Source organism: Melospiza georgiana, chromosome Z, assembly GCF_028018845.1.
Source record: "Melospiza georgiana isolate bMelGeo1 chromosome Z, bMelGeo1.pri, whole genome shotgun sequence".
Lineage (NCBI taxonomy): Eukaryota > Metazoa > Chordata > Aves > Passeriformes > Passerellidae > Melospiza > Melospiza georgiana.
In genome coordinates this window covers 51,175,157-51,199,443 of record NC_080465.1, presented here as the reverse complement: position 1 = coordinate 51,199,443, position 24,287 = coordinate 51,175,157, and the positions used below count along the sequence as shown (strand labels likewise).

The 24,287-nt window shown below is 38.1% G+C and overlaps 1 protein-coding gene across 2 annotated transcripts in view; it reads left to right on the top strand.

Moving 5' to 3' along the window:
* The window catches only part of PARP8 (poly(ADP-ribose) polymerase family member 8), a 122,008-nt gene that overhangs the window by 85,129 nt on the left and 12,592 nt on the right, over positions 1-24,287 (top strand). For both annotated transcript variants that reach the window (XM_058043372.1, XM_058043371.1), the window contains 9 exons: positions 10,495-10,587; positions 16,515-16,640; positions 18,289-18,354; positions 19,643-19,710; positions 20,014-20,062; positions 20,764-20,876; positions 21,046-21,118; positions 22,037-22,106; positions 24,118-24,194. In XM_058043372.1, the coding sequence (XP_057899355.1) occupies positions 10,495-10,587; positions 16,515-16,640; positions 18,289-18,354; positions 19,643-19,710; positions 20,014-20,062; positions 20,764-20,876; positions 21,046-21,118; positions 22,037-22,106; positions 24,118-24,194 (735 nt within the window). The remainder of the gene's footprint in view (positions 1-10,494; positions 10,588-16,514; positions 16,641-18,288; positions 18,355-19,642; positions 19,711-20,013; positions 20,063-20,763; positions 20,877-21,045; positions 21,119-22,036; positions 22,107-24,117; positions 24,195-24,287) is intronic.

Genomic DNA, 24,287 nt, shown 5'->3' with positions numbered 1-24,287 from the left:
GAGTTTGTCAGCATTTCACAACAGAAGAAGCTGCAACCATCTTTGCTTCTGAACATATATTCATCAGTGTCTTTGAAGTAGCATAACCTGACAAGCTTGGCAAAAACGAAAGAGTGTCTTATATAATCTAGGAAAAATTAGATACCAGGAAGAAATCTAGCATACTCTGTGTATGCTTGAATGACTCAATAAGCAATATAGAGCCATTAATGAGTCTGCACTTTTGTAGAAGGTGAGAAAGGATCTCAGTGTGAATTGAGCACTAGCTTGCCCTGGAGTGTGTTAAGGAAATTTATCTTTCATTCTACTGAGAGCTCTGGTCAGGGGCAGCTTGAAGAAGTCAGTTTGTGGGGTTTATGTATACATGCTTCAGCTGAACGCACACATACACATACATGCATACATATATATATGTGTATATAAATAACAAGTATGAGGAGAAAGAGCATTTTCTTTTTAGTACTGCTGCCAGAGCGGATCTCAGAAATTGAGTACTTTTGTTACAAGAATGCAGCAAGCTTTCATTTAAGCCAAGGCTGCACGCAGTGTAGTTTTATTGAGGATCCCTGATCTTTGTAAGGGTTCTCTCTTTGGATACCACAGTAACCTCACCAGGTTTTGGAATGGTGGGTTCCTTGCCATGGTGTGCTTAGGAAGAGTGTCCAGATCTCCGTTTCTACAGATGCCTGCATCCCAAGGGCATCACATGAAAGGCTCAGGTTGTGTCACAAGGCGCACCACAGGCTGTGTAGTTCTGGGTCATTCACCAGTTTCCCCCATTAAAATTTAGCTCCTCCACACAGACACACATGAGTTCTTGTCTAGGTGTGGGTACTCTTAATGGTGATTTTCCCTTCTACATTTTGGACCTGTTTTTCAACAGCAAAGAAGACCTATGAAATGATAAAAGCATAATAAAGTTACTGCTTGAAAAGTTACTTTAATATGTATATAGGTTTGATTTTCTAATATTTTATGGAGTTTTATGCAGTTATAAAGAAGCTGCAGAGAAATTTGATTCTCTGTTCCTCCCATATGTCAGCCCCGTGCCTTTCCTGAACTTTAGTGTAGTTTATTAATTGTCTTAAATGCAGTTAAAAAAATTGAACAATTGCCATCACACAACAATTACAGTCTTTTAATACTATGAAGTGCTATACCTACTCACAAACTCTTACGCTATGGTTTTTTGTGCTAGTTATTACTGACTTGGGAAGTTCAGATGTGTCATCCTCACAACAGCTGAAGAAACCATCTGAAACTGAGAGATAAAGCTTTTTTCTTTCTGCAGGCTATCATTTTATCTTGGTTGTAAAGTATCTTTCAATCAATCTCTCTCAGCAAGCTTTCTTCTCAGTATTATGTTTCATTTGCCTAAATAAATTTTTCTGGGGGAGTAGTCTGGCTTTAATATCTATTTCAATTTAAGCTACTTTTTAAAAATCCTGACATGTTTTTTCCCATAAGATAACAACCATTTGATGACAACAAGATGTTTCATTTTGTATGGCTTTATTTAGGCACTAGATCCACATGGCAGACGTATGAGTGTGTGGAAGATTCTGTTGCAGAACAGCTGCATGACACGATTGCATATGTTTGACTTGATGATTTTACAGTGGACATCTGTCTTGGTCCAGAGCCCTCAAAAATTATCTGATCATGCAAATGTTCCCTGCTGGTTCAGGGATCCTTGTTGTACATTGAAATCTTGTTTTTAGGCCTTCTTAGTCCTTTATTGAGGATAAATAAAGGGGCTGCTTTATTGGCTTACTGAAGACGAATAAGTAAGAAATTCTTATATTTCTCTTAGGAATTTCTTTACAGAGCAAAGTGAGTATCTGTGAGAATAACCAGCTTTCTTTTGAGCTCCAAGATTCCCTGAAATTTGGAAGACCAGACTTAAATACTGAGTTCCTCTGTGTACTCCACAAGTTTGTGTGTGTGGAAAACAAAACAGATTGGGTAGATGGGGTGGTCTTAGTACATGCCCAAACCTAATGCCCTCATGAGGAGCTGCACCTGTATTACTGTGAAGGAGAAGAAAACAGGTTCTCTTGAATGGAAGAAGGAATCTTGGAAAAGTACTATAACACATCATGAAGTTGTAGCACTCTTCTTTATAAAGGCTGATGGTCCACTGCTTCATTCCATCTGCTTAAAAAAAACCAGTTGTAAAGCAGGCAATGTTTTCCCGTAAGTATTCACACTTTCCCCAGATAAGATGGGGATGAATGAAAATTCTCATCATAGCATGTTTCTTTTGTATTTATTTCAAAAGCACAGTGAGATCTAAGTATTATTTGCAGTGCACCAGAAGTTAAAAAAGCCAAATTGGATGTTTTGGTGGTACATAGAGTACCACCAAAATTGGAAAATTATTTGAAATCACTGCGTGGAATGATTTGCAGTTGTTCTGCAAAGCAGAAGAAAAATGCAGTGAATCCTAAGAATAAAAAATATTATTTAAGCTCTTACATAACATGGACCAATGCTATTTCATGCAGTCATTTCTAAGGATGATCAGAATCCCGCATGTTTCACTTTTCACAGAAAGGTTAAGAAACAGTTTTAAAATCATTAGCAAATGTTGGGACTGCAGTCTGTACATCCAAACAACTCCCTTAACTTGTATGAAGAATCACAGTGCATCTTCTTGCAAGGCACCCTGTGCTACAGAGCTCTCAGGAGCTCTGCCATCTTCTGAAGTAGCTCCATGCTCTGTTTTGAAAAAGGGGGAAGTGAAAGGTCAAACAGAATTTGATGGAGGAGACACACAGAAGGCAGACATGGCAAATCTACTGAAAAAAGTAAGGGTCTGGTAATTTGAATTATTAGCCTCATGTTCCCATCTTTGTTTTCAACAGAGAAGTTGTTTAGGTGAGTGAGAATGGACTATTATGTGTTTGTAATAAATGACTAGATTTGAATTGTCTCAATAGCACTGTGAAATGCTTTTTTTTCCCCTAGCATTTTCAAACAGTTCGTATTTCATTCACATCTGTGTTGTTTAAATAGTTACATAGGTTATCCTGATTTCCGCCAAACTACAATATTAGATTAAATATTAAAAACTAACCTAAGAAAGTTGAATGACTTCCACAAAACCCATTATGAAGTACTGACAGATTCTTGCATGGGGCATGTGTCTCTAGTGAAAAATTCCTGAAACTGGAATTTGTGTCATCCACTGCCTTACACTGGCTTTTGAAGATCTCCAAGGATGGAGACTGCACAGCCACTCTGAGCAGCCTGTTACATTGCTTGAAAAAGCTTTAGGAAAAACTTATTTTAGCTTTATCTAAAATTTTGGAAAAGTTTAGATAAAGTTAGTCCTGTATGAGAGAATAAAAGTACTGACTGACCTCTAAAGGTCCTTTTCAACCATCTGATTTGGTTCATCTATCTCAAAAATGTATTTTCCAAAGCAGATTTAAGAATGTAATAAAGAAACCTAAGGATTATTTGGTTCAATGTTAGAAGGCTATTAACTTCTTTTAATGCTGTATGAAAGTTTTCCTTTTATTATTACTAGAATATTCTAGGGAAGGACTAAGTTGCATTTTAATAATGCAACAGTTTTGCTGCTGTAACAGTAGAGAAATAAGTTGTTAAAGGAATTCAGCATGTACTTCTGTTACAAACATTTCATGTAATGAGATCACGAATCCTTAACAAAAGTGGTTATTATATTTAAAGATCTGATTAAAAGAAGTGCAGTGAAAAATGTGATATCATATTTGAAGACTGGAGTTAAGAAAATGTCAGTCCTCTCTTAAAGAAGGGCAAGAAGGAGAGGATCCAGAGAACTCCATCCTCACCTTCATCTCTAGGAAGGTGATGAAGCATCTAACCCTCAAAACCATCTCCAGGCACATCCAGGACAAGAAAATGTTCACAAGGAGTCAGCATGGTTTCCCCCTGGGAATCCTTACTTGAATGACTTGGTTAAACTTGTTTGAGGAAGCAACTGGTCAGGTAGATGAGGAGAGAGCAGTGGATATTGTCTGCTTGGACATGAATAAGGCTTTTGGCAGTGTCTGCCATAAGATCCTTTCAGACAAGTTGTTGATGTGGCCTAAATGAGGAGATGGTGAGGTGGGATTGTCTGGGCCTCAAGTGTGATGTTCAGGGTAAAGTTACTTAGAGGTCAGCAGCTCACAGTGTACCCCAGGGATCAGCAGTGGGTCCAGTCCTGTTTAGGACCTTCATTAATCACCCAGATGATGGTGCAGAGTGTATCCTCAGAGAGTTTGCAGATGATGGAAAAAATTGAGAAGTGTGCAGTACTCCTGGGCAATGGGCACCATTCAGGGGGACCTCAACAGGCTGGAGCAGTGGGATGCCAGGAATATCATGCAGTTCAACAAGGAGAAGTGCCAAGTCCTGGAGCTGGTGAGGAACAAACCCAGGCACCCATGTATGCTGAGGGCCACCCAGCTGACAGCAACTTGGCTTGGGCAGGAAAGGACACCAGCTTGGACAGGAGAAAGCAATGTGCACTTGTGGTATGGAGGGCTGCTGGTGTTCTGGGCTACACTGAACAGTAGGATTGTCTGTGTTTGTGGAGGGATGTGATGCTGCCCCTGCACACAGCCCTGCCGAGGCCACACTGTGCCTGCTCTGTGCTCCTGAGCACAAGACAGGGACGGTGCTACTGGGGAAAGCCCAGTGAAGGGTCACTAAGATGATTAAAGGGGCTGGAGCACATCACATAGGAGGAAAGGCTGAGAGCCTGGAAGAGAGAAGGCACAGAAGGGATCTTACTAATGTCTGTAAATATTTGAAGGAAGGGAGCAAAAAGGACAGGGCCAGGCCCTTTAGGGTGGTGTTCTGTGGCATGACAAGGGGCAGAGCATATAACCTAAAACACAGGAAGTTTCAGTGGAACAAGAAACACTCCTTAACTTTTTCACCTTTTCTGAAGGTGACTGAGCATGGGAATAAGTTGTCCAGAGAGGCTGTGGAGTTCACATCCATGGAGAAATTCAAAAGCTGTCTGTTCAGGGCAGCTGGCTCCAGGTGACCGTACTTGAGCAGGGATGTTGGACTAGATGACCTGTGGAGATACTTGCCAACCTCAATCTTTCTGTAATTCTTTGATCTTATTCAGCTTTTATATAATGTAATTTGTAAAGCTAATGTCCATCTTGCTGTTCTGTGCCTTCCCAAATTCCTCATCTGCAAATACCAAGGCCATTGACAGTACAGTGTGACTGAATGGGTTTTAAAGACCTATGAGACAATTGTACAGAACAAAATAATCTCAGAATATATTCACTAAGGTTAATAAAAGACCATCTGTGTACCAGTTTTGTTGTTTTTAGGAAAGAAGTTTCTGTAGAGTGCCATCTTGTGTTGAAAGCTCAGACTGAGACCTCCTTTGAACAAAGAAAGGATTAGTAAAAAAAATCAACAAAATTAAGTATTACAACTAGTTTCTTTGAAATTTGTACCCTGGTGCATACATTTCTGCTGTTTAATGTTTTTCCCATCAAGTATGAACAGTAAAATACCATTAAGTAATATTTGAAATACCTGTTAATATTATTTAGCTGTAAAAGTAAGTGCAGTCTTGTAATTTTGATATGTTTCTTCCATTAGTAAGCTTAAATTTTTTAAATGTTTTTCATCCCAAAGTGCTCCCAGTTATGTTTTATTTACTATGGGTGAAATCTTGACCTTGGAGGGTTCTTGTTGACTTGAAGAGATCTTGGATTTCTCTGTGCTTTGAATACAAGGGTCTTAGATGCTACTGAAAACACAGGAGCATTGAGTATGCTGCTTAATCATGGGAAATTTCTTGAACAGAATAAACATCACTGAACTGTGGAGAGAAGTGTAGGTGTACAAATATGTTTAGTCAGACTGGAGTTTAGCCAAGATGCTTATGGAATTCCAAGATTTTTGTGGAATAACACTGTGGTCTTTCTAATCCTTATGCCACAAAATAGGCTAGTTTTATCTCTTTTTATGAAAAAAGCCTTTCCAGCTACAACCTGGATTTTAATAGAATAGATTTAAATTATTTTATATTTTACAGACAGAGTAAAATGACTGCAGTATAGCTTTTCCTGTTGCCAACAAGTTACCAAATGCATCATGCCCATCTAGCATTCTATAAAGCTTGTTTGTGCACCAATGTTTTCTGTATCTGTGAAGTAAAAATGTATTTTTTGAAAGTATGTAAGGTGCAGAAAAAAAAAAAACAAAAACAAAAAGCCCAGAAAATAAAATTTAAATCACTAAATTTAAATCACTAAATTTAAATCACTAAACAAAGCCAAACAGAACAAGTGGCATTTCTTACTCAGCTACAGACTACTCTCATCTTTCTTCAGGTTGTATCTGATCACCACTGTGGCTTTGAGCAGTGTGTTCCATGTAACACATGATTATTGAGAGACTGTTCAGAGAGTTTACCTTACAGTAAAATTAAAACTTGGCATGGTGGAAAGTAGGAAGCAGAACAGAGATTTGAAGTTCCAACTTGTCTCTTTGTCTGTTGCTTTCATTAGGAAAAGTGGGGTGATCACTAATGGTTTCACCTTCACCATTTATTACATTTGCTGTATGTCAGGCAGTCAGCCTTGCTTGAAGCATCTCATGTTAGATCAATAGTTTTTAGGTGTGTCAGTCATGTTACAGCCTCTTTAGTGTCTGTATGATATCCCTGAGAACACAGGAAAGGGTGACACATTGCTCTGAGCATGGCTGCAGCCCACATTAGAAAGTTGCTAGATCAATATAGACTATGAAACTTTCAGCTTTTTGAAATTGAAAGAATGTCTAGAAAACATTTTAGGTAGTGTATTGGTCCAGGAACCAGGATATGTCCTAGTGTGTAAGTGGTTTGTGTGTCTGCCAGTCTCAGTCACTGCAGAAAGAAACCACACTTGCATTGTAACACGCGGGAACTCTGCTGCTTTCACCACAGCAGCAGTTGGGTGGGAGCTACTGATCATGCAAAGAATGGGGGTGGCTAAAGGAGAAATCTGAAGACTTCAAGCATTTAGAAGATGCTGTCTGGTTCTGTCATTGTCTTCTGCCTCCAAGCATTTGCAATCTCAGGTTAACGGCCCATGTCTTATTTTTTTATGTTTTTTTCCCACTGGAATAATGATCCTCATAACGGTGTTTCAGCACCCAGTGATCTTCACTTAGCTAATAGTTCTGTGAAGACCAATGACTTTATGTTAATTTTCTATTTTCAAGAGAAAAAATAAAGTCTGTGTGAGACCCTGGTAGCTGCTCTTTCTGAGAAGAATTACAGTTGCCTTGTTCAGGAAGCAACAAAGGTCCCCAGCCAGTCAGCTCGTATCCTCAAAGCGGTTGTTGTAATCTGTGGAACTATGTGCACCTAGGATGAAACTCAAATTCAGAAATAAATGTTTAAGTGTCTAAGCCCTATTTTGTTGTGTATTTTCCCCTTGAAAACAATGGGAGATAGTAATCCAGGAAGAGGTGATTAATCTGCACATGTGTGGCTGTGAATTCCGCATCAGTAAGAACATATTTATTGAATATTTCAGGTACAGACACAAAAATTCTTGGAAAGTTTAGCTTGATGAGTGTTACGTATAAATGAACTAAAGTGAGAGTATCCAAAGATGACATTGGAACAATGTAGCTTTTATAAATATGTCAGTTTTTGCTTGTTTAGTGTGGCTGGGGACATTTCTCGTATTTATGATCTGAAGTCAGAACAATACTGTTCCCATCCCAAAGTCTCACATCCTATGACAAGAGAAGAGTGGACGCCATATAAAGGAAAACACACTATCAATATGCAAAACATTAACAGCGGAGTAGGATCAGCCTTGAATCCCAGTTTCCCCATAAAGCTGTGGTTTTCTTTAAACTCTGCTTTCTAGAATTGATTTATTAACTTAGTTTTCATATATTTTCATTGGTTCTAGCATGCACAATCGCAGGCAAAACATAAGTAAGGAAATGTAACACTGAATAGGTAAGGCAGAGTGCGACAAACAAGAGTCCCTGAAACATTTGCTTCCTAATTGCAAGGTAGTTTTTTTCATTTTGTAGGGATTTAAACAATACAAATGATTGAGCTTAACTAGTGACTGGAGTAGAGGATACTGAAATGGCCATACCAATGTCTCTTGGAATACATTGCTAACACCTGTGGGAAATTTAAGTTAAAAACATCTTATTTTGATAAATTGAGACAATTCCAGAAACAGAAATCAAAAGTACTTTTAAAATGACTGTAGGGTGGGCTGAAAGGCATTCAGACTAGATAAATGAGACAGACCGTTGAAATGTCCATTTAGCTGCAGGGTTGGGATTATTTTTCCCATTTTATTGTATTGACAGAATACGTAGTGGACAGAAAGCTTTGCCAAAATGAGAATAATTGTATAGATCCTAACAGAAGTATCTGTTCCACTTCAGGGCTGAAATTCTGCTGTCCTGCTTGTCAGTATATCTATAGTCGTCCAGTGTCAGCCTGAGGCAAAAAAAACCAACCATCCTCCCCCCCACAAAAAAAACCCCAAAACCAAAACAAAGCAAAAAAGCCACCACCACCTCCCTCAAATAAAAAAAAAACAAAAAACCCTACCATAAAGACACAAAAAATTTTCCAAAGTCAAGCATAAATGCAATGTCTATTTTCCTAACATCCTTCTCCAGATGCTCAGACACTTCTGGGATCATAACAGAGGGGCAGGAAAAAGAGAAATGGTGACAAAATGTGTGTTCCTTTACTATCATTAAGTTTCAGGATAAATTACTTTGCTGAGACTGTAAACAAAATATCAAAAATAAATATCTTCCTACAAGTTTTGTTCATGACAAGCATGGCCAAATTTAGATTGCTTAGCTATTCCAGAGTTATTCCTTGCTTTGAAATAAAGGAAGTCTTTATATTCTGTTGATTATGATAGTTGCCCCGCTGAATGATTTAACCATCTTCTAAGTGTGAAAAACCCAAGAATAATGACGGCAGTAGATACCTCTTGTCCAGCTTGCCATGGCACAATGAATTTGATCATGTTTGGCTTCATCTGCTGCCTAATGCAATGTAACATGACAGATAAACTAAATCAAATGGGTGACATTATCAGATTTGAAATATGATAGCTCTTGTAAAGCAAATGAAGTGAGACTGTATCAGTCCAGATTTGAGATGCTTATTGAGGTATTGAATCTTTGAAACACGGCAAGTGAATGTTTTAAGTTCTGCAAAGCAAGTGACTGCAAGGACAACAGTATGCTTATTACTGGCAAAGCTGTTGCCTGAAACAGAATTCAGCTAAATTTTAGGTTTCCTTTGTGTGTTTAATTAATTTTTTCATTTTTGCAAGTGCTTTGTAGAGGCAGTGGCTTGAACTTCAAAGCATAGTACTACAAATACTCTTGTACTTGTTGTGATCACTAGACTCAGAACTTCCAGTTACAAAGATGAGTTTAAGTTTCAGTGATCTGGGATTTAATACTATGCATTCAAATAAGTAGTATCCAGGAAGTATTTTTGATTGTTTTTAGCATTGTCATAACGGCTTGTGTTTATTGGGTAGTTTTAAGGAAGGTTTTAATTCATATTTCTTTCATCTGTTTGTTCATTTTGAATACTTGCAACAATTCACGGTGTGATGTTACTTGAGCCTTTATAAAGTTGGTCTGCTAATTATCTTTCAGTAAATAATATGGAGTTGCTGTAAGGATTGTAAACAGTTAGGAAGCCCATGAAGACATGCCTATTTTCATTACCTAAAGCTGTCTTCCTATTTGTTTCTGCTTTGTTTGCCTTATGAAGGCAAAATGTTCCATTCTCAATATGTGGTTTAGATAATGTTTTTTTTATTTTTGATTACATCATTAATTACTTTTTAATAGGCAAAAGCTGGTTCAACAAGAAGGGGATTTTTATTATTTAATACCGGAAAAAGACTTGGAATATCTTTATCTCTTAAAATAAGTAGGCTTCAAAATAGTCTTTATGCTGTAAAAATTTAATGGATTTTCTTATAGTCTACCAATAATTTGTTAAATTGTCAAAAAACTAAAAATAACCTCTTCAAAAAATTGTTTTCCAGATCAGATTTTTATGTGTGTTCTGAACAGCAGTGTAAGAAGCTCTGAAGAATAAACCTGCTCCCATTAGCTTCATGATTAGTTCTCCATTAAGTTTAATTATGTAGGAAGTTTTCAGATAGATAGTCTTAAGAACATTTGAGTACTATGCCTGTAATTTTGGTTTTGTAACAGTGCTGGGATTTCTTTTAAATTTAGCCTCTCTGAGTACTTAGGAGTTTTAGAATTCTTCACTTTTGCTCTTCAGGTTATTAAAATGTTTCTCTAATGTATCTTCCTCAATAATTGATATGTATTTATTATTTAAAATCAATCTTGCAGTTAAAATATGAAGAATTAGAATTAATTGTGTGGGTTTTCTCGTAGCTCATAACACGCTAAAAGCAAGAATTCACATTAGAACAGAAATAAAATTAACTTTCTTTCTTTGTATAGCCCACTGTTTGTGAACGAGAACTCTGTGTATTTGCTTTCCAAACATTAGGAGTGATGAACGAAGCTGCTGATGAAATTGCAACTGGGGCACAGGTAGGATTATCTAAAGTTTTCTGTACTTTACTCAGTCCTCTCTGTCTCTTCTAGTATGTGTTTTGACTTGCATGCACCATATGAGTACTGTTTGGTAAGTATTATTTATTTGTCCACTGCTATAGCTGTAAATGCACTGGGTTTATGCACAGTGTATTCAAATAGTACTAATGAGGTGTTTCCATTGTTTTGCTTCCTTGTAATTAGAGTAACTGTGGTTTTGTGCCCTGTTGTATTCAATTAGGTCACCTGGGTTGTTAACAAAGGCAGCCATTGTAATTTGGAGATAATTTACATTTATTTTCACCTAATGAGCCATTACTACTCTCACGCAATTAATAAGTTACTTCCTGTTCATGGTCTTGGGATGCAGGGATCCACTGAGCATCTGTTGTTTCCATCATTACGTAGCAGTGGGAAAGTCCTTACTGATATTGCTACATAGGGTTCTTTCTTCTTAAGGATCGGGAATTTAATATAAGCCTGCTTCCTAACTCTAAATTCAGTTATTGATGTAGTTACAACCCTATCATTGGTTTCTTAAAGTATTTTAAATTACGCTTCCAAATCACTAACCTAATGTTTCATTAGGAAAAAAAAAAAAAGTTAAAAGATTTTACATTGAAGTTCCCTTCAAGATCTCATGGTAAATGCCTGCACATCTTAAGGAAAAGTGCATTTGTGTCCCATTTTCTGGTTACTGTGTTTCTACATAGTAAGCAGCATGGGTTTTTTGGAAGAACAAACCTTCAATTTATTTAACTTTAGCATTAGTGAGTATAGTCACTGGAAATAAACTATTCAGGTAGGTGCCTGAATACAACCATGAGCATATCCTCAAAGGTAAAAGTTGCAGCAGTGTAGATCAGCTTCCTCACTGAGAATATGACTGGAATCAGAACAGCAGCTCTTCATCTGTTGTCTGAAGACCACTGGATTTGTAATATCTAGATACTGAATAGTGGGATAACAGTTTAGGCTTGTAAGAAATGGAAGGAGGTGTGCAGATGAAGCCCCACCTCTTTATCAGCCTGAAGTTCTGTGAGCATTTAGTTTTTTTAATTCAGGCACATGTTACATTACATGTACATTTAGAATCATAGAATAATTGGAGTTGTAAGGGAGCTGTGAATGTCATGTAGTCCTGTGCCCTGCCATGAGCCAGGACAACTTCAACTAGATCAAAGCCCTGTCTGACTTGACCTTGAATGTTTCCAAGGATGGGGCATTTACCATGTGTTTCATCAGTGTTTTGTCAGTGTTTCATCACCCACAGTGTAAAAGTCTTCTTTATATCTAGTCTGTATCTCCCTCCTTTAGTATAAAACCTTTACCTCTGGTCCTATCACAGCAGGTTCTGCAAAAAGATTTTCCCTATCTTGTCATCCCGCTTTAAGTAGTGAAAGGCTGCAGTAAGGCTTCCCAAAAACCTTCTCGTCTACAGGCTGAACACACCCAGCTGTTTCAGCCTGTCTTCATCAGGGAGGCATTCCAGTCTTCTGATCATTTTTGTGGCCTTCCTCCGGACTTGCTCCAACAGGTGTTGGAGCTCTTTCTTATGTTGGGGACCCTAGAGCTGGACGCAGTGCTCAGGTGGACTCTCATGAAGGCAGAGGGGCAGAATCCCCTCCCTGCCCTGCTGCCCACGGGGCTCTGGGTGCAGCCCAGGACACGTGTGGCTCTTAGGCCTGGCAGTGCCATGGCTGGGCCATGTGCAGCCTCTCACCCACAGCACCCCCAAGCCCTTCTGGGCAGGGCTGCTCTGGGGCTGCTCATGCCCTGCCCGTGCTGGTACCAGGAGTTATCATGACCCAGGTGCAGCACCTTGCCCTTGGATTTGTTGAACTTGGCAAGATTCCCATGGGCCCATTTCTCCAGCTTCTACAGGTCCCTCTGGATGGTTTCCCATCCTTCAGGGACATCAGCTGCGCCACTCAGCTTGTGTAATGTGCAAATTGTGGAAAGAGCACTTGAACTCACTCTCTATGTCCTTAAAGAGCACTGGTTCCCAGTATTGCTCCCTGGGGGACACCGGTCATCATCAGTGGCCATCAGGACATTGACCTCTACCATCTGGATGCAGCTAGGCAACCAGTTCCTTATCCACAGAACTGCCCATCCATCTAATTGATCTCTCTCCAATTTAGAGGAAAGGATATTGGGAGAGGTTGTTTTAAAGAATATAAATTACATCTGTAGCCTTTCCCTTATCCACTGATGTGGTCACTCCATCACAGAAGGCCACTGGGCTGGTCAGGCAGGACTTGCCCTCAGTGAAGCTGTCGTGGCTGTCATGAATCTCCTCACTGTCCTCCATGTGCCTTAGCACAACTTCCAGGAGAAGCTGTTCTATGATCTTCCCAGGCACAGAGGTGAGGCTGACATGTTGGTAGTTTCTAGGGCCCTCGTTTCTACCCTTTTTAAAAATAGGTGCAATATTTCCCTTTTTCCAGTCACCTGTGACTTCACCTGGCTGCCGTGCCTTTTGAGTTAGCATGGAGAGTAGTAGCTTGGCAACTTTATCTGCCAGTTCCCTCAGGATTATGGGATGCATCTTATCAGGTCCCATAGACTTTTCTAAGTTCACATTCCTCAGGGACTCTCAAATGTAATCTTCGCTGACAGTGGGAAGCACTTTGCTTCCGTACTTTCTGTCTTGAGTTTCATCAACTCGAGAGGTGTGTGAAGGGGAGACTGCCAGTGAAGACAAGCAAAGAGCTGTCAAGTTCCTTGGCTTTCTCATTGTCTGCAGTTATCATTTTCCCAGTCGTGTTCAAAGAGGGGTGAACTTTCTTTGACCTTCCCTTTCTGTCTCACATGCCTTCAGAAGCCTCTTCGTTATTCTTTGCATCTCTTGTTGAGTTGATCTCCAGTTGCACCTTGGCCTCCCTCACCCCATTCTGACACACGCTGGCTGTGTCTCTATATTCTTCCTAGAATATCTATCCCTGCATCCCTTGCCTGTGCATTTCCTTCTTTCCTTTTAGTCTTACCATCAGGTCTGGAGACATCCATGCTGACATCTTGTCTTCCTTTCCTAATTTCCTACACATGGGTATTGAGAACTCGTGCACTCTATGGAAGGCATTCTTAAAGATCTGCCATCTCTGATCTGCTCCCTCCTCTTGAAAACAGTCTTCCAGGGGATCCTATTGAATAACTCTTTGAATAGCTGGAAGGTTGCTTTCCTAAAATGAGTAAAGAATTAGGTATGAGCCTTTTTAAGTAGAGCTGACTAAGCTGAGGAGAGGTGGCCCTGGTTAGCTCTCACTCTGTTTTGTAGAAGTGTCAGTGTTGCAGGCACGTGCAGAGCTTGCTGTAGATCTCTGGAGTACCTCTACATTTACAGAGCTTTACTGTACAATTCTGAAGCAACTTCAGCCTTAAGAGTGCTTAAAAGAGTTAGATAAGGGCTTTTTCTGTTGTCCCATTGGACCTAGGTAGCTAAATTATGCTGTTTCTAGTGATAGCATTGCGGCCAGCTCACTATATTGGATCTGACTGAGCCCCATGCTCCTGTTTGCAGAAAAAAAATCATCAGTTCTAGAGCTTGATTCATCTGAGTTCTTTTTGTCATTAGTTTAGGACAGTATGATCACAGCATAGACTGTCAGCACAGTGGTTATTTCTCCAAGAGTCTAGCAAGCTTAGGCTGACTAGTAAAAGGTAAGTGTTCACATTTTATCTGATTAATCCTCTTCCAAACCATTTTATCTAGTGAGGAATCCTAAATACAGCTTCCCATCATTAGAAATCATATCCCATTTTGTCTTTTGTGCTTTCAGCTCGTTTCCTGAGGTGCACAACCCTACTTTGTCACTCTAAATAATCCGATGGCTTCTCAATAATAAATGCTTGTGCTTTCTAAAACTTTCCATCCTGAACTCAGGTTGCCTTGTGTTAGTCATGTAGGCAAAATGCTTGAAAATTAGATGACTGATTTCTTGATAGTTCCAACTCCCTATAAAGAGTCTCTTGAGAGTGAGAGGCCCTGTCTGAGGGATTGATGTCATAAGAGGAATTGTCATCAGCAAGTGTTGTCTTGTCCTTCACACAGCTATTTTAATCCTTACTTACTTCAGTACCTCCAGTTGAGGAGTTCACATCCAGTTTTAAGGACATCTGCTTGATCCACAGCTTCTCCTATTCCCAAGGAATGCATATGCACGGCTCTATTATAGGGTTTCTATTAGATTTACCTCCCAGTTTGTTTTGCATTCCATCAACTCAAAACAGTGACCTCAGGGGAAATCAAGTGTAAAAAAAAACAGAGTAGGAAACAATCTAGGAGTCAACAGTTTGTTTAAAGGAGGGCTTAGGGATGATGGTGTCTGAATAGAACTGTGCCAGTTTTAAGACAGTGTCCCATCATGCAAATCATAAGGCAATACAACTTTGAATCTCTGCATTTAAAGATCTGGGGACTCAAACAGCTCTTCCCTAGGAGTGTTTTGTGACAGCAGACTAAGAAGTGCTTCTCAGAAGCAGGGTGAGCTCATGCTCAATTTCACGGTAATACATTTACACAAGGGCAAGTTTGCTGCCTGATCTGGCTGCTGATCTCCTTTGTAAATGCCAGTGCATATGCCCTATTTCAAAACATTCATGTCACATACAGATAGTATAAACTGGAAAGTAATCAGAGAAGCATTGGGGAAGGAAGGGATCATTATTTAAGTAATTTCATTTTTCAGTATATGTGAGATATTTAGTAACTGAAACTAACAGAATATATTAAAACTGATGGAGAAAATTGTCCATTAATACTGAAGGAGCAGAGGAGGAGAATGGCAGCTATATGACTCACCACAGCACAGTTCTTTTTCCCCTTTCATCATTATTCTTATTTTCATTCTGGTTCTCTAAAAGACTGTAATTTTTTTCCATCCAAATGATCAGTTATAATGACAGACGTAGAAAATCTTCTAGATGAATATGAGCTGTGAGATGAGATCTGATCCATGTGGACTTGTGGGGGGAACCAGGAATACCTATTAAGTCAGCTTGTCTCAGCTTTTCCTTTCTTTTGTGTAAAAGTCGTTTTCACAGAGGAATGTTTTCAGAAGGCACATAAAAAACATGAGGAAATGAGTTAATCTGCAGCTACTTTTTAATGTAGCAATTTTGGATTTCATTATGAGCTGAATTTACATTTCACAGCTGCCAGAAAGCTGCGTTCTCTCATTTTTGTTATTTGCTGAATTCTATTTTTAACCTCTGAATTACGTATTTTGACACAATTGCTTGGGGAATCTGTATCTAAGTGGTGTATTTACTTACATACACATGTCTATGTGCACATTACATGCACAATCCTGTGGGGAAATTGTGAAAATCAAAGATAATCAATGAAGTGTTGTAATTTTGTATAACAGGAAGGAAAGAAGAGAATGCCCTAGTGTGAGCTGTGCAGATGACTGTTAAACCATTGCAGTATTATGGGTTTAGCAGAAGCAATATTTTCAAGTGTTTCTGTGATTACAGTCTTCAGGAGAAGAGCAGAAAGTGGTACAAATTTGACAGACTATTCCTTGTTCTTGAGCAAAGTGTTTACTGGTGTGTCTATACAGAGATACACCAGTTTAATTTCCTTAATGAATAAATTTGATACAGGAATTCACATGTGTGCGCAAGAGAAAGCAACACTTCAAGCAATATATTTGATGTTTTAATACTTTTAGGACCAGAAACTGGTCCTAAAAGTGTATATGCGCATGGAATAATACGCCATGGCTGACCCCAAACTCTGTTGAGGTCTGTGAAAAAATTTAGTCCTGAACTATCTCCTTGGATAACACAGTTTGGGCAATATAGGTAACAATGAAATACAATATATCTATAATGTGTAAAAAAGGCAGATTGGAAAATATACTATAAAAACATTTATTTTGAATAAACATAATAAATATGTCTTTCTTTATCCCCAGGTAGTTGATCTGTTGGTATCTATGTGTCGGTTTGCATTAGAGTCACCTAGGAAAGTTGTCATTTTTGAGCCATATCCTTCTGTAGTTGATCCTAATGATCCTCAGATGCTGGCCTTTAACCCCAGGGTAAGTAGTTACCTTTAATTTTGTCATCACTTGGTTTTAGTCATACATGAGATTTCAAAGCAAAGATTTCTCATGGAGGAGTCTTTTTTATTATGTGATACAGCTCCAGAATATAGCACAAGTGTGTTTTCAAAACTTTGCATCTTTTTTTAATTGTCTCTGAGAAAGTACTTGAATACAGACTTGTCCTGGTTCTTGCCAGGACAGTGTTAATTTTTTGCAGTAGCCAGAATGGGGTATGGCTAAGAGCCAGAGGTTATTCTATACCACCTCACATCATTTCTGGGAGCAGGGGGAGGGGAGTCTCTTCCAGGGAAAAGCGGGAAAAGAGTTCACATTTTACTTGGCAGAGGGAGCATCTGGATGTTGTTTGTGGCTGGTTTTCTTATCTCATTGCTGTTTCCAGCTGATTGTTCTTACCTTGACCCATGATCTTTACCTTTGTGCCTCCCAATTCTCTATCCCACAGCAGGGGGAAGTGTAAGGAAGAGAGGGAGGAGGACAGTGAGCAGTGCTACGTCTCAGTGGGAACAGTAAATTGGAGAATACCATCCCTAAACCATGAAAAAAGTGTAGGTTATGTTAAAGCCAAGAAACTCTTCTAAGAAACAAATTCTGGACGCAAAATTTTATATTCTAAGTGTTTTTCTGTTAATGTGCACATTGGACACAAAAAGAAAGATGGCTTTTGAGAGATAGAGGTCATGTAAGCCAGGGGATTTCCAGTCCATCTTTTCATTCTTAGAAGTGTCATTGCTGTCATCTCATTTTCTCACTGCAAGCAGTTATTTCCTGGTATGTAATTTTATTAACAGGTTAATAGGTTAATAGGTGAGTTTTTTACAAGCATCAATTTTGAAATAAAGAAAATTGCGCTTGTGTTACCTGCTCCTTGGGCTCCAAATGCTGCCTGTCAGGAATGCCCTCAGGCTGTGAATATTCCATCTCCCTGAAGCCATTTCCCCAAAGGCATAGAGGAGAACTTGGCTTGTCCTGCACTGGGATGCATCTCACTCTGAACAAAGGCCAGCTAGCAGGAGTTCTTTGTCAGGAGAGGCTGAGGTGTTCTGTAATGTGTTGGCAAGACCCCAAGATGGGGAGCAGTGGAGCTGCTGTGGAGTGGTGGAGCATGGACTGTTTAGCCTGTTCACTCAGTTCACTCAGGTGGAGCTGCCTGGTAGTGGCTCCCAAGCAGCAGGTCAGCAAAGATCCGGGTGAGGCAGAGGGACCACTGAAGGATCTATGAAGTTTTATAGAACTGCTAGCAAAGGAAACACATCTGTTTATATGCATTTTTTTAAAATCTGTTTGGGTCACTGCATTATTTACCTCAAGAGTATGTTGTCCAAATAATTTAGTTACATTTAGTTACAAGTATTTGTTGAAAAATAATCTGATTTTTGGAGTGTTTTGGAGATCTCTGTATACTTCAAAGAAGAAAGATCATAACAATATTTTTTCAAGGATTTTTTCTGGATGATGAATGACAGTCTGTGGAAGACAGCTAATGGTTTGAAATGTTTGAAAGAATTGATTTGCCCAACATTTCTCCTAGCTTTCGTTTTATACACACTCAAAGAATTCAGTTTTTTTTAGAGCCAAATACTAATACTCTTTGAACTTATTTGTGTATTTTATGCCACATTAGAAGAAGAACTATGACCGAGTCATGAAAGCATTGGACAGTATCACTTCCATCAGAGAGATGACACAGGTAAATGTAAAAATACTTACCTAATTAATCACTGTTTCTAGAACGTGAAAGATGTTTGCATTGCCTGCCTATCATGGGTTGGGAAGTCAATAGCATAATCTCTTTCCTATATAACTGTAATGATATTGAAATGTTTGCTCAAAATAACAAACCTATCCCTAATGCCAATTAAATAAAAGTAATGAAGTATAACTCAGATTTTTTGAAGTTTAAATAAGAGATAATAACAATAGAGTGATGAGACCTTGTAATGAGGTAATCACCAGCTGCTACCTTTCTGGAAATGTTCAGAGCCAGAGACTTTACTTCCAAAGCAAAAGAAATTGATCATGTGTCAATGTTCTGAATGGTATTCTGAATGACATGATATTTATCTCTATTATAGCAAAATTCTCGATCAACTAAGTATAGTTGGGGACTTGGATTTACTGTCATATTATTTCTCATGGCATATCTGATGGTTGTATTTCTGTTATTTTTATGTTCCTTTATATCTGTTTACTTTTATGTTCCTTTTCCAAACAACACAGCTGATTATAAGTTGTTGTTTAAATCTATTCCATATATCTTGCTTTTCCAACTGCTATATAAATGCATCGTCAGAACAGTTTTCTATCTTGCTCTGTGTATTAACAAAATACTTTGTGATTCTTGAGTGAAGAACATATAGAGAGGAATAAAATAAATGGAAAATTAATATTCACCTTTTTTGTTAATTTGTGTAACATTTTGTAAAAATTTTAAAAATCAGGCATTTCTATGATTTCTTATGATGTCTTTTAAAAATAAAAAATAATTACCATTCTGCTTTTTTAAAATGTTAAAGCACTTCTTGACTAATGAATTTTAAAGGGATGCTTTGCATTGTGATTGAAATCAAGAGCAGTTTTAAAGGAAATTATAATATGACATGGTACTTATACATTGAAACAGTTGAAAATACCAAATTGTTTATTTTGGGTTTCTTTGAGAACCTTGATTTTGTAAAGTCCCAGTTTCTTAATCAAGAGCCACACAAAAATAGATGTCTTCTTCTTTCTTCCCTGTGATCTCCAGTGTTTGCTATAATATAGTCATTTTTATGCTAATTATATGCTTATTATCTTACCCTAGGGAAAATAATTGCTATATTAATTCTTGTTGTCAAAACACATTTATAACTCTACTATGCTGTGTATCAGTAAAGCTGTGATTTCAACCTAGTAATGTATTCATTTTAATAGATGAAATCATGGGCAATGTAACATATAAAATTCAACCTAGAAATAACATAATTACTCTTTTCTAGGCACCTTACTTGGAAATAAAGAAGCAGATGGATAAACAAGACCCGCTTGCACATCCTCTTCTACAATGGTATAAAGTTGATTCACATGAGATAATAATTATTAAATTATCATCTGTAATGAATAATCACTTGACCAGTGTAATGTGGTATAAGGTCAGCCTAATAATTAACATTGGTATTCTCAACTGCAGCTATTCTGAACTGTTTCTGGACCTCATCTGGGTCATCTGATCTAATTTTCTAGTTAATTTTTGGCCTACTTCCATCTAATAGGTTTAGAGGCCTGCAACTGGGTGCTTTGTGATGGCCATTCATAACATATTTTTAAGTTTGGTTTGGTTACTACGTCTAATACATGTTTCTTATTTTAGGGTTATATCTAGTAATAGATCGCATATTGTGAAGCTACCGGTGAATAGAGTAAGTGTCTGTGTGTTTTCTTATTATTTTCTGGTCTTTTTTATGCATTAGCATTTTAGGTGGGAGTTTACTAGCAAAACGTGGGTGTATGCATTTTAACTAATTGCATGGTGTCCTTTAATAAACAAGGCAGTTTTAGGTCCTGATTTTTAGAAACATGAATATCTGAAACAGGTGAAGTTCATAAAAAAACCTATGAGGTGAGTAGCTCAAATTCAGGTGTCTACCTTGTAATCATCTAGAATTAGGTGAGAGAAACATCACCTTTTGGTTTTTTTACCATATAGAATATTAGATGCAGAATTGTACAGAAAGCAGTGCACACAAACATTCTATATCAGGAGATCCACATATAAGTAACTTCTGATTAAGGGCGCAGTAATATGCAGCCTTCCAAATAACCTTAATTCAAAGTCAGCTCTGATAGAATACTAAGATGAAATTGTTCAGTTTAATTACTAAAGCCATTTTAAATTTTCCAAAAACTTCCATATGTTTCATAAACTGAAAGTCATTCTTACTGTTTGATTTCAGCTTGAAACTGTGGAAGTGAGACCAGTTTCAACTTAGTTCATGTAGTTATTTAGATGCAGTCATGTGTGGTGTGGAAAAGCATGATATCTTAAGGATTGCCATCAGAGAATTACAATACTTTCATATTAATCAACTTCTCTTCACATGTGCACTCTTACATTTGACAGCAACTGAAGTTTATGCACACTCCCCACCAGTTCCTTCTTCTCAGCAGTCCACCAGCCAAAGAATCCAATTTCCGAGCTGCTAAAAATCTATACGGAAGTACCTTTGCATTTCAGTGAGTACATATATTCCTAATAACCAAAGGTTATTGAAATGCCATGCTATATTTTTTACTTCTGGCATTTGAGGTTTGCGACTGTGAATCTACTGTCTTAAAGGATTTCTGATGTAATTTTTGCATTTTACACTGTGAATTTTATGGCTTTCTTTTTCATTTTATTCAGTGGTTCACACATTGAAAATTGGCATTCCATCCTGAGGAACGGCTTAGTTGTTGCTTCCAATACGAGGCTGCAGGTAAATAAACAAAACAGATTTTAGCTAACCTGTGCATACTTGGTTACATACTAGCTTTGACAAGTTTTCAAGGGGTTTCATTCTGGTAGCCATATATAGCTAGAAAAAGAGATAATTTCAAATACTATCTTGTTTCCTGTGAAAAGTACTTTTCTGATGCAATTAAGATGAAGTAATGTTCTGCTAAAACGTCTAGAAAATCTCTTTGTGGGAATCAGTGTTTCAGTTTTATGTTGCAGAGCAGCACCTCTAGGAGGCTTCTCTCGGTACTGCTTAAAAGCAGTCGCAAGTGAAAGTCAGAGCTGCCTAAACTGTCTTGGTGTCTTGGGATCCAGAAACATGCTAGAGTTACAGGAACTGGGCTTGCAGCACTTTGTCTGCCTCTCTGATTTCTTTGGCAGTGGAAGCATGAAGTGTGCTGTCCATAAGGGATCTAATGCAAACTTCTCAGACTGAATCATCAGAACACCACTATTGCAGAGCAAAGTAGGCACTACAGAGGGACTGGGGAGCTCTAATGCAGAGTATTTTAGCATTGTGGTTAGCAGCTCTCCCCAGAGCTGAGTCCATGTGCCTTGGAAGAGCATCCCAGGGCCCATTTGGTCAAGTGCAGAAACACGCTTTGTAGGCATCCTCCATAGTAATATTAGATTTAAAAATAGAAACCACAATTTTATGTATAAGTCTTATGTAAAATTGTGGGCATCTGGTTTTTTGTTTGGACATGATTTCCAGGATATATATATAAAATAATTTTTTACTCAGGGCATGATTTTTAAAAACACTTCTTTGAACACTGTTAATTAACTGAAATAAATTAGTAGGGTGGGTAAGCATGCTATGACCTGTTCCTGTAATTATTATTACTTTGTCCAGGTAAACAAATTAATGCTAAGTAATCACTCTTCTCTTTTTCAGCTCCATGGTGCAATGTTTGGAAGTGGAATCTACCTTAGTCCATTGTCAAGCATATCATTTGGTTACTCAGGTAATATTTTTAGATCACTCTAAAGGTGGACAAATATAGGGGCATATCTTATTCTGCTGTTTCTTCTTACAGCCTTGCTGTTTAAAACATTACATTCAATTTAATCTTCATTGACCATGATTAAATTTATTCCAAAAAGAGAATTTTTTTTAATAAATAATAAGAAAATAGAAAATTACCTTGTTAAACACTGTCCTTATTTTTCAATGTGCTTAGAATTCTTGAGCTGTGCTTGAAGTAAATATTAGCTAATACTGAATGCTATATGTAGTAGGTCTTGATGATTCAGCTGAAATCCAGCTTTGTGATTTTTGTCAATATCTGCCTAAGTTCCATCTAACTTTACCCATGAGTTCATGATCTTTTATGACTTTATCTGATAAAACAAGTATTGATCAACAGACATGTTCAAAACTGTATATTTAAGAGTATTCCCAAGTATCACCATGTCAAGATTACATTAGAAAGTACAGTTCAGTGTGTTTATTTTAGCCTGAGAAGGAACATAATTTGTTCCACTATTGAATCCTAAAGTCAGTTGTGCAGAGTTTTCCATGTAAGAATTAAATAATAAACAAAAGCATATTAAAACAAGACAATGGATATGTACATTGAGAAATTAAAGGGATTTTAAAATACGGTGGCTTTCTTCTTTAGGTGTGTAGTATTTACCATTTCCTCACATATGAAAGTGCAGGTATATAGTTTAATGTGTGTTCATGTGCATGTAGATGATTCTGAGAATTTTGGTTTGCTCTCTGATATTCAGGGTTTCTAGCTCATGTTTTAGGAGCTCAGCTTTTTGAGCTACTATTTGAGGAACTTCAACATCAATTATGTCTAGATGTACTTTTAGCATGTCAGAGGTTACATGAGTACGAAGGCTTCTTAGGTCTCACTAAATGTGCTGGTTGAAGTATCCATATTTAACAAAGTGTCTTTCCTTTTGGACAATACTGTTTTGTCACCTTCAATGTGCTATTGCTCCTCTCTCTGCCTGTCTTGGCCTCTTCCATCCTGTCTCCTCCAGAAAGGAGGCTTGTGTTCCACTGAAGTGTGTAATCCTTGCCAATAAAAACCATGAAGGAGTCCTGCACATTCACATTGATGCAGGAGTCCCTACACATTCCTTCAAAGAGTTTAGCTTTGCCTTAATTCAGTCGTATTTGTAAAGTGCCAAATAATGGAAGTGTTCAAGGCCAGGTTAGATGGGGCTCAGAGCCACCAGGTCTAGCAGAAGATGGGTGTCCTTACCCATGGCAGAGGGGTTGGAATGAGATGATCTTTCAGGACCCCTCCCAACCCAAACTATTCCATGATTCTGTGAAATACAGGATGCTGGAAACTCAGGGAAGCCCATAGTATCATGCAAAACAGGAATTTTATATAAACCAACGTGAGGGATATGAATGAAATCTGAGGCACGAATGGAGATGTTTCAGTTTCTGAGATGGAATTGGATCAAATGTGACTAATAATTTAATATTTTGTGTGTAGATAAGGAGATCAAACCAAGGTGGATTTCAAAACTTAAATTGCCTACTCATACAAATTAATTAGACTTTTAATAAAGTTCCATTAAGTGCTAAAGATGTACATCTAAAGTTCTTTCTCTCATAATTTTTGCCTTCCCACCCACAGTAATCAGAATTTACTTCAGCCTGAATAGGGTAAAGTGGACTGAGCACGTGCTGACCTACAACCCCATTAAGTCACCACATAAGAATATTCGTGATCTGAATTCAGTAGCATTTAAGCTCAGGTTTATCTGTTTTTGCACCTACTTAATGCTAACTTGACTTTGCTAAAGTCTTTGCAATACATGCAGAGGTACCTGTAATTTACAGGATTTACATTGTGATGTGCTGTGACAGAGTTAACCAGCTTTTTGAGTGCCATGCAAAGGACAGACTGTGATTCTCACTGTGCTACCTCTTCCATTCTCATACTGAACTCTGCTTTTTACGGTATTTGTAGGCCAGGATATCTTACATGTTTTTAATATTCCCAGGGATGAACAAGAAGCAGCAGAAGGTGTCAGCTAAAGATGAACCAGCTTCAGGCAGTAAGGGCAGTAATACATCACAGGTATGGTACATCAACCGTCTCTGGAAGACTTGTGGGATTTATTATTGGGAACTCAGTAGCTGAAAGAGAGGCAATATTTCCTTTGTGCAACTT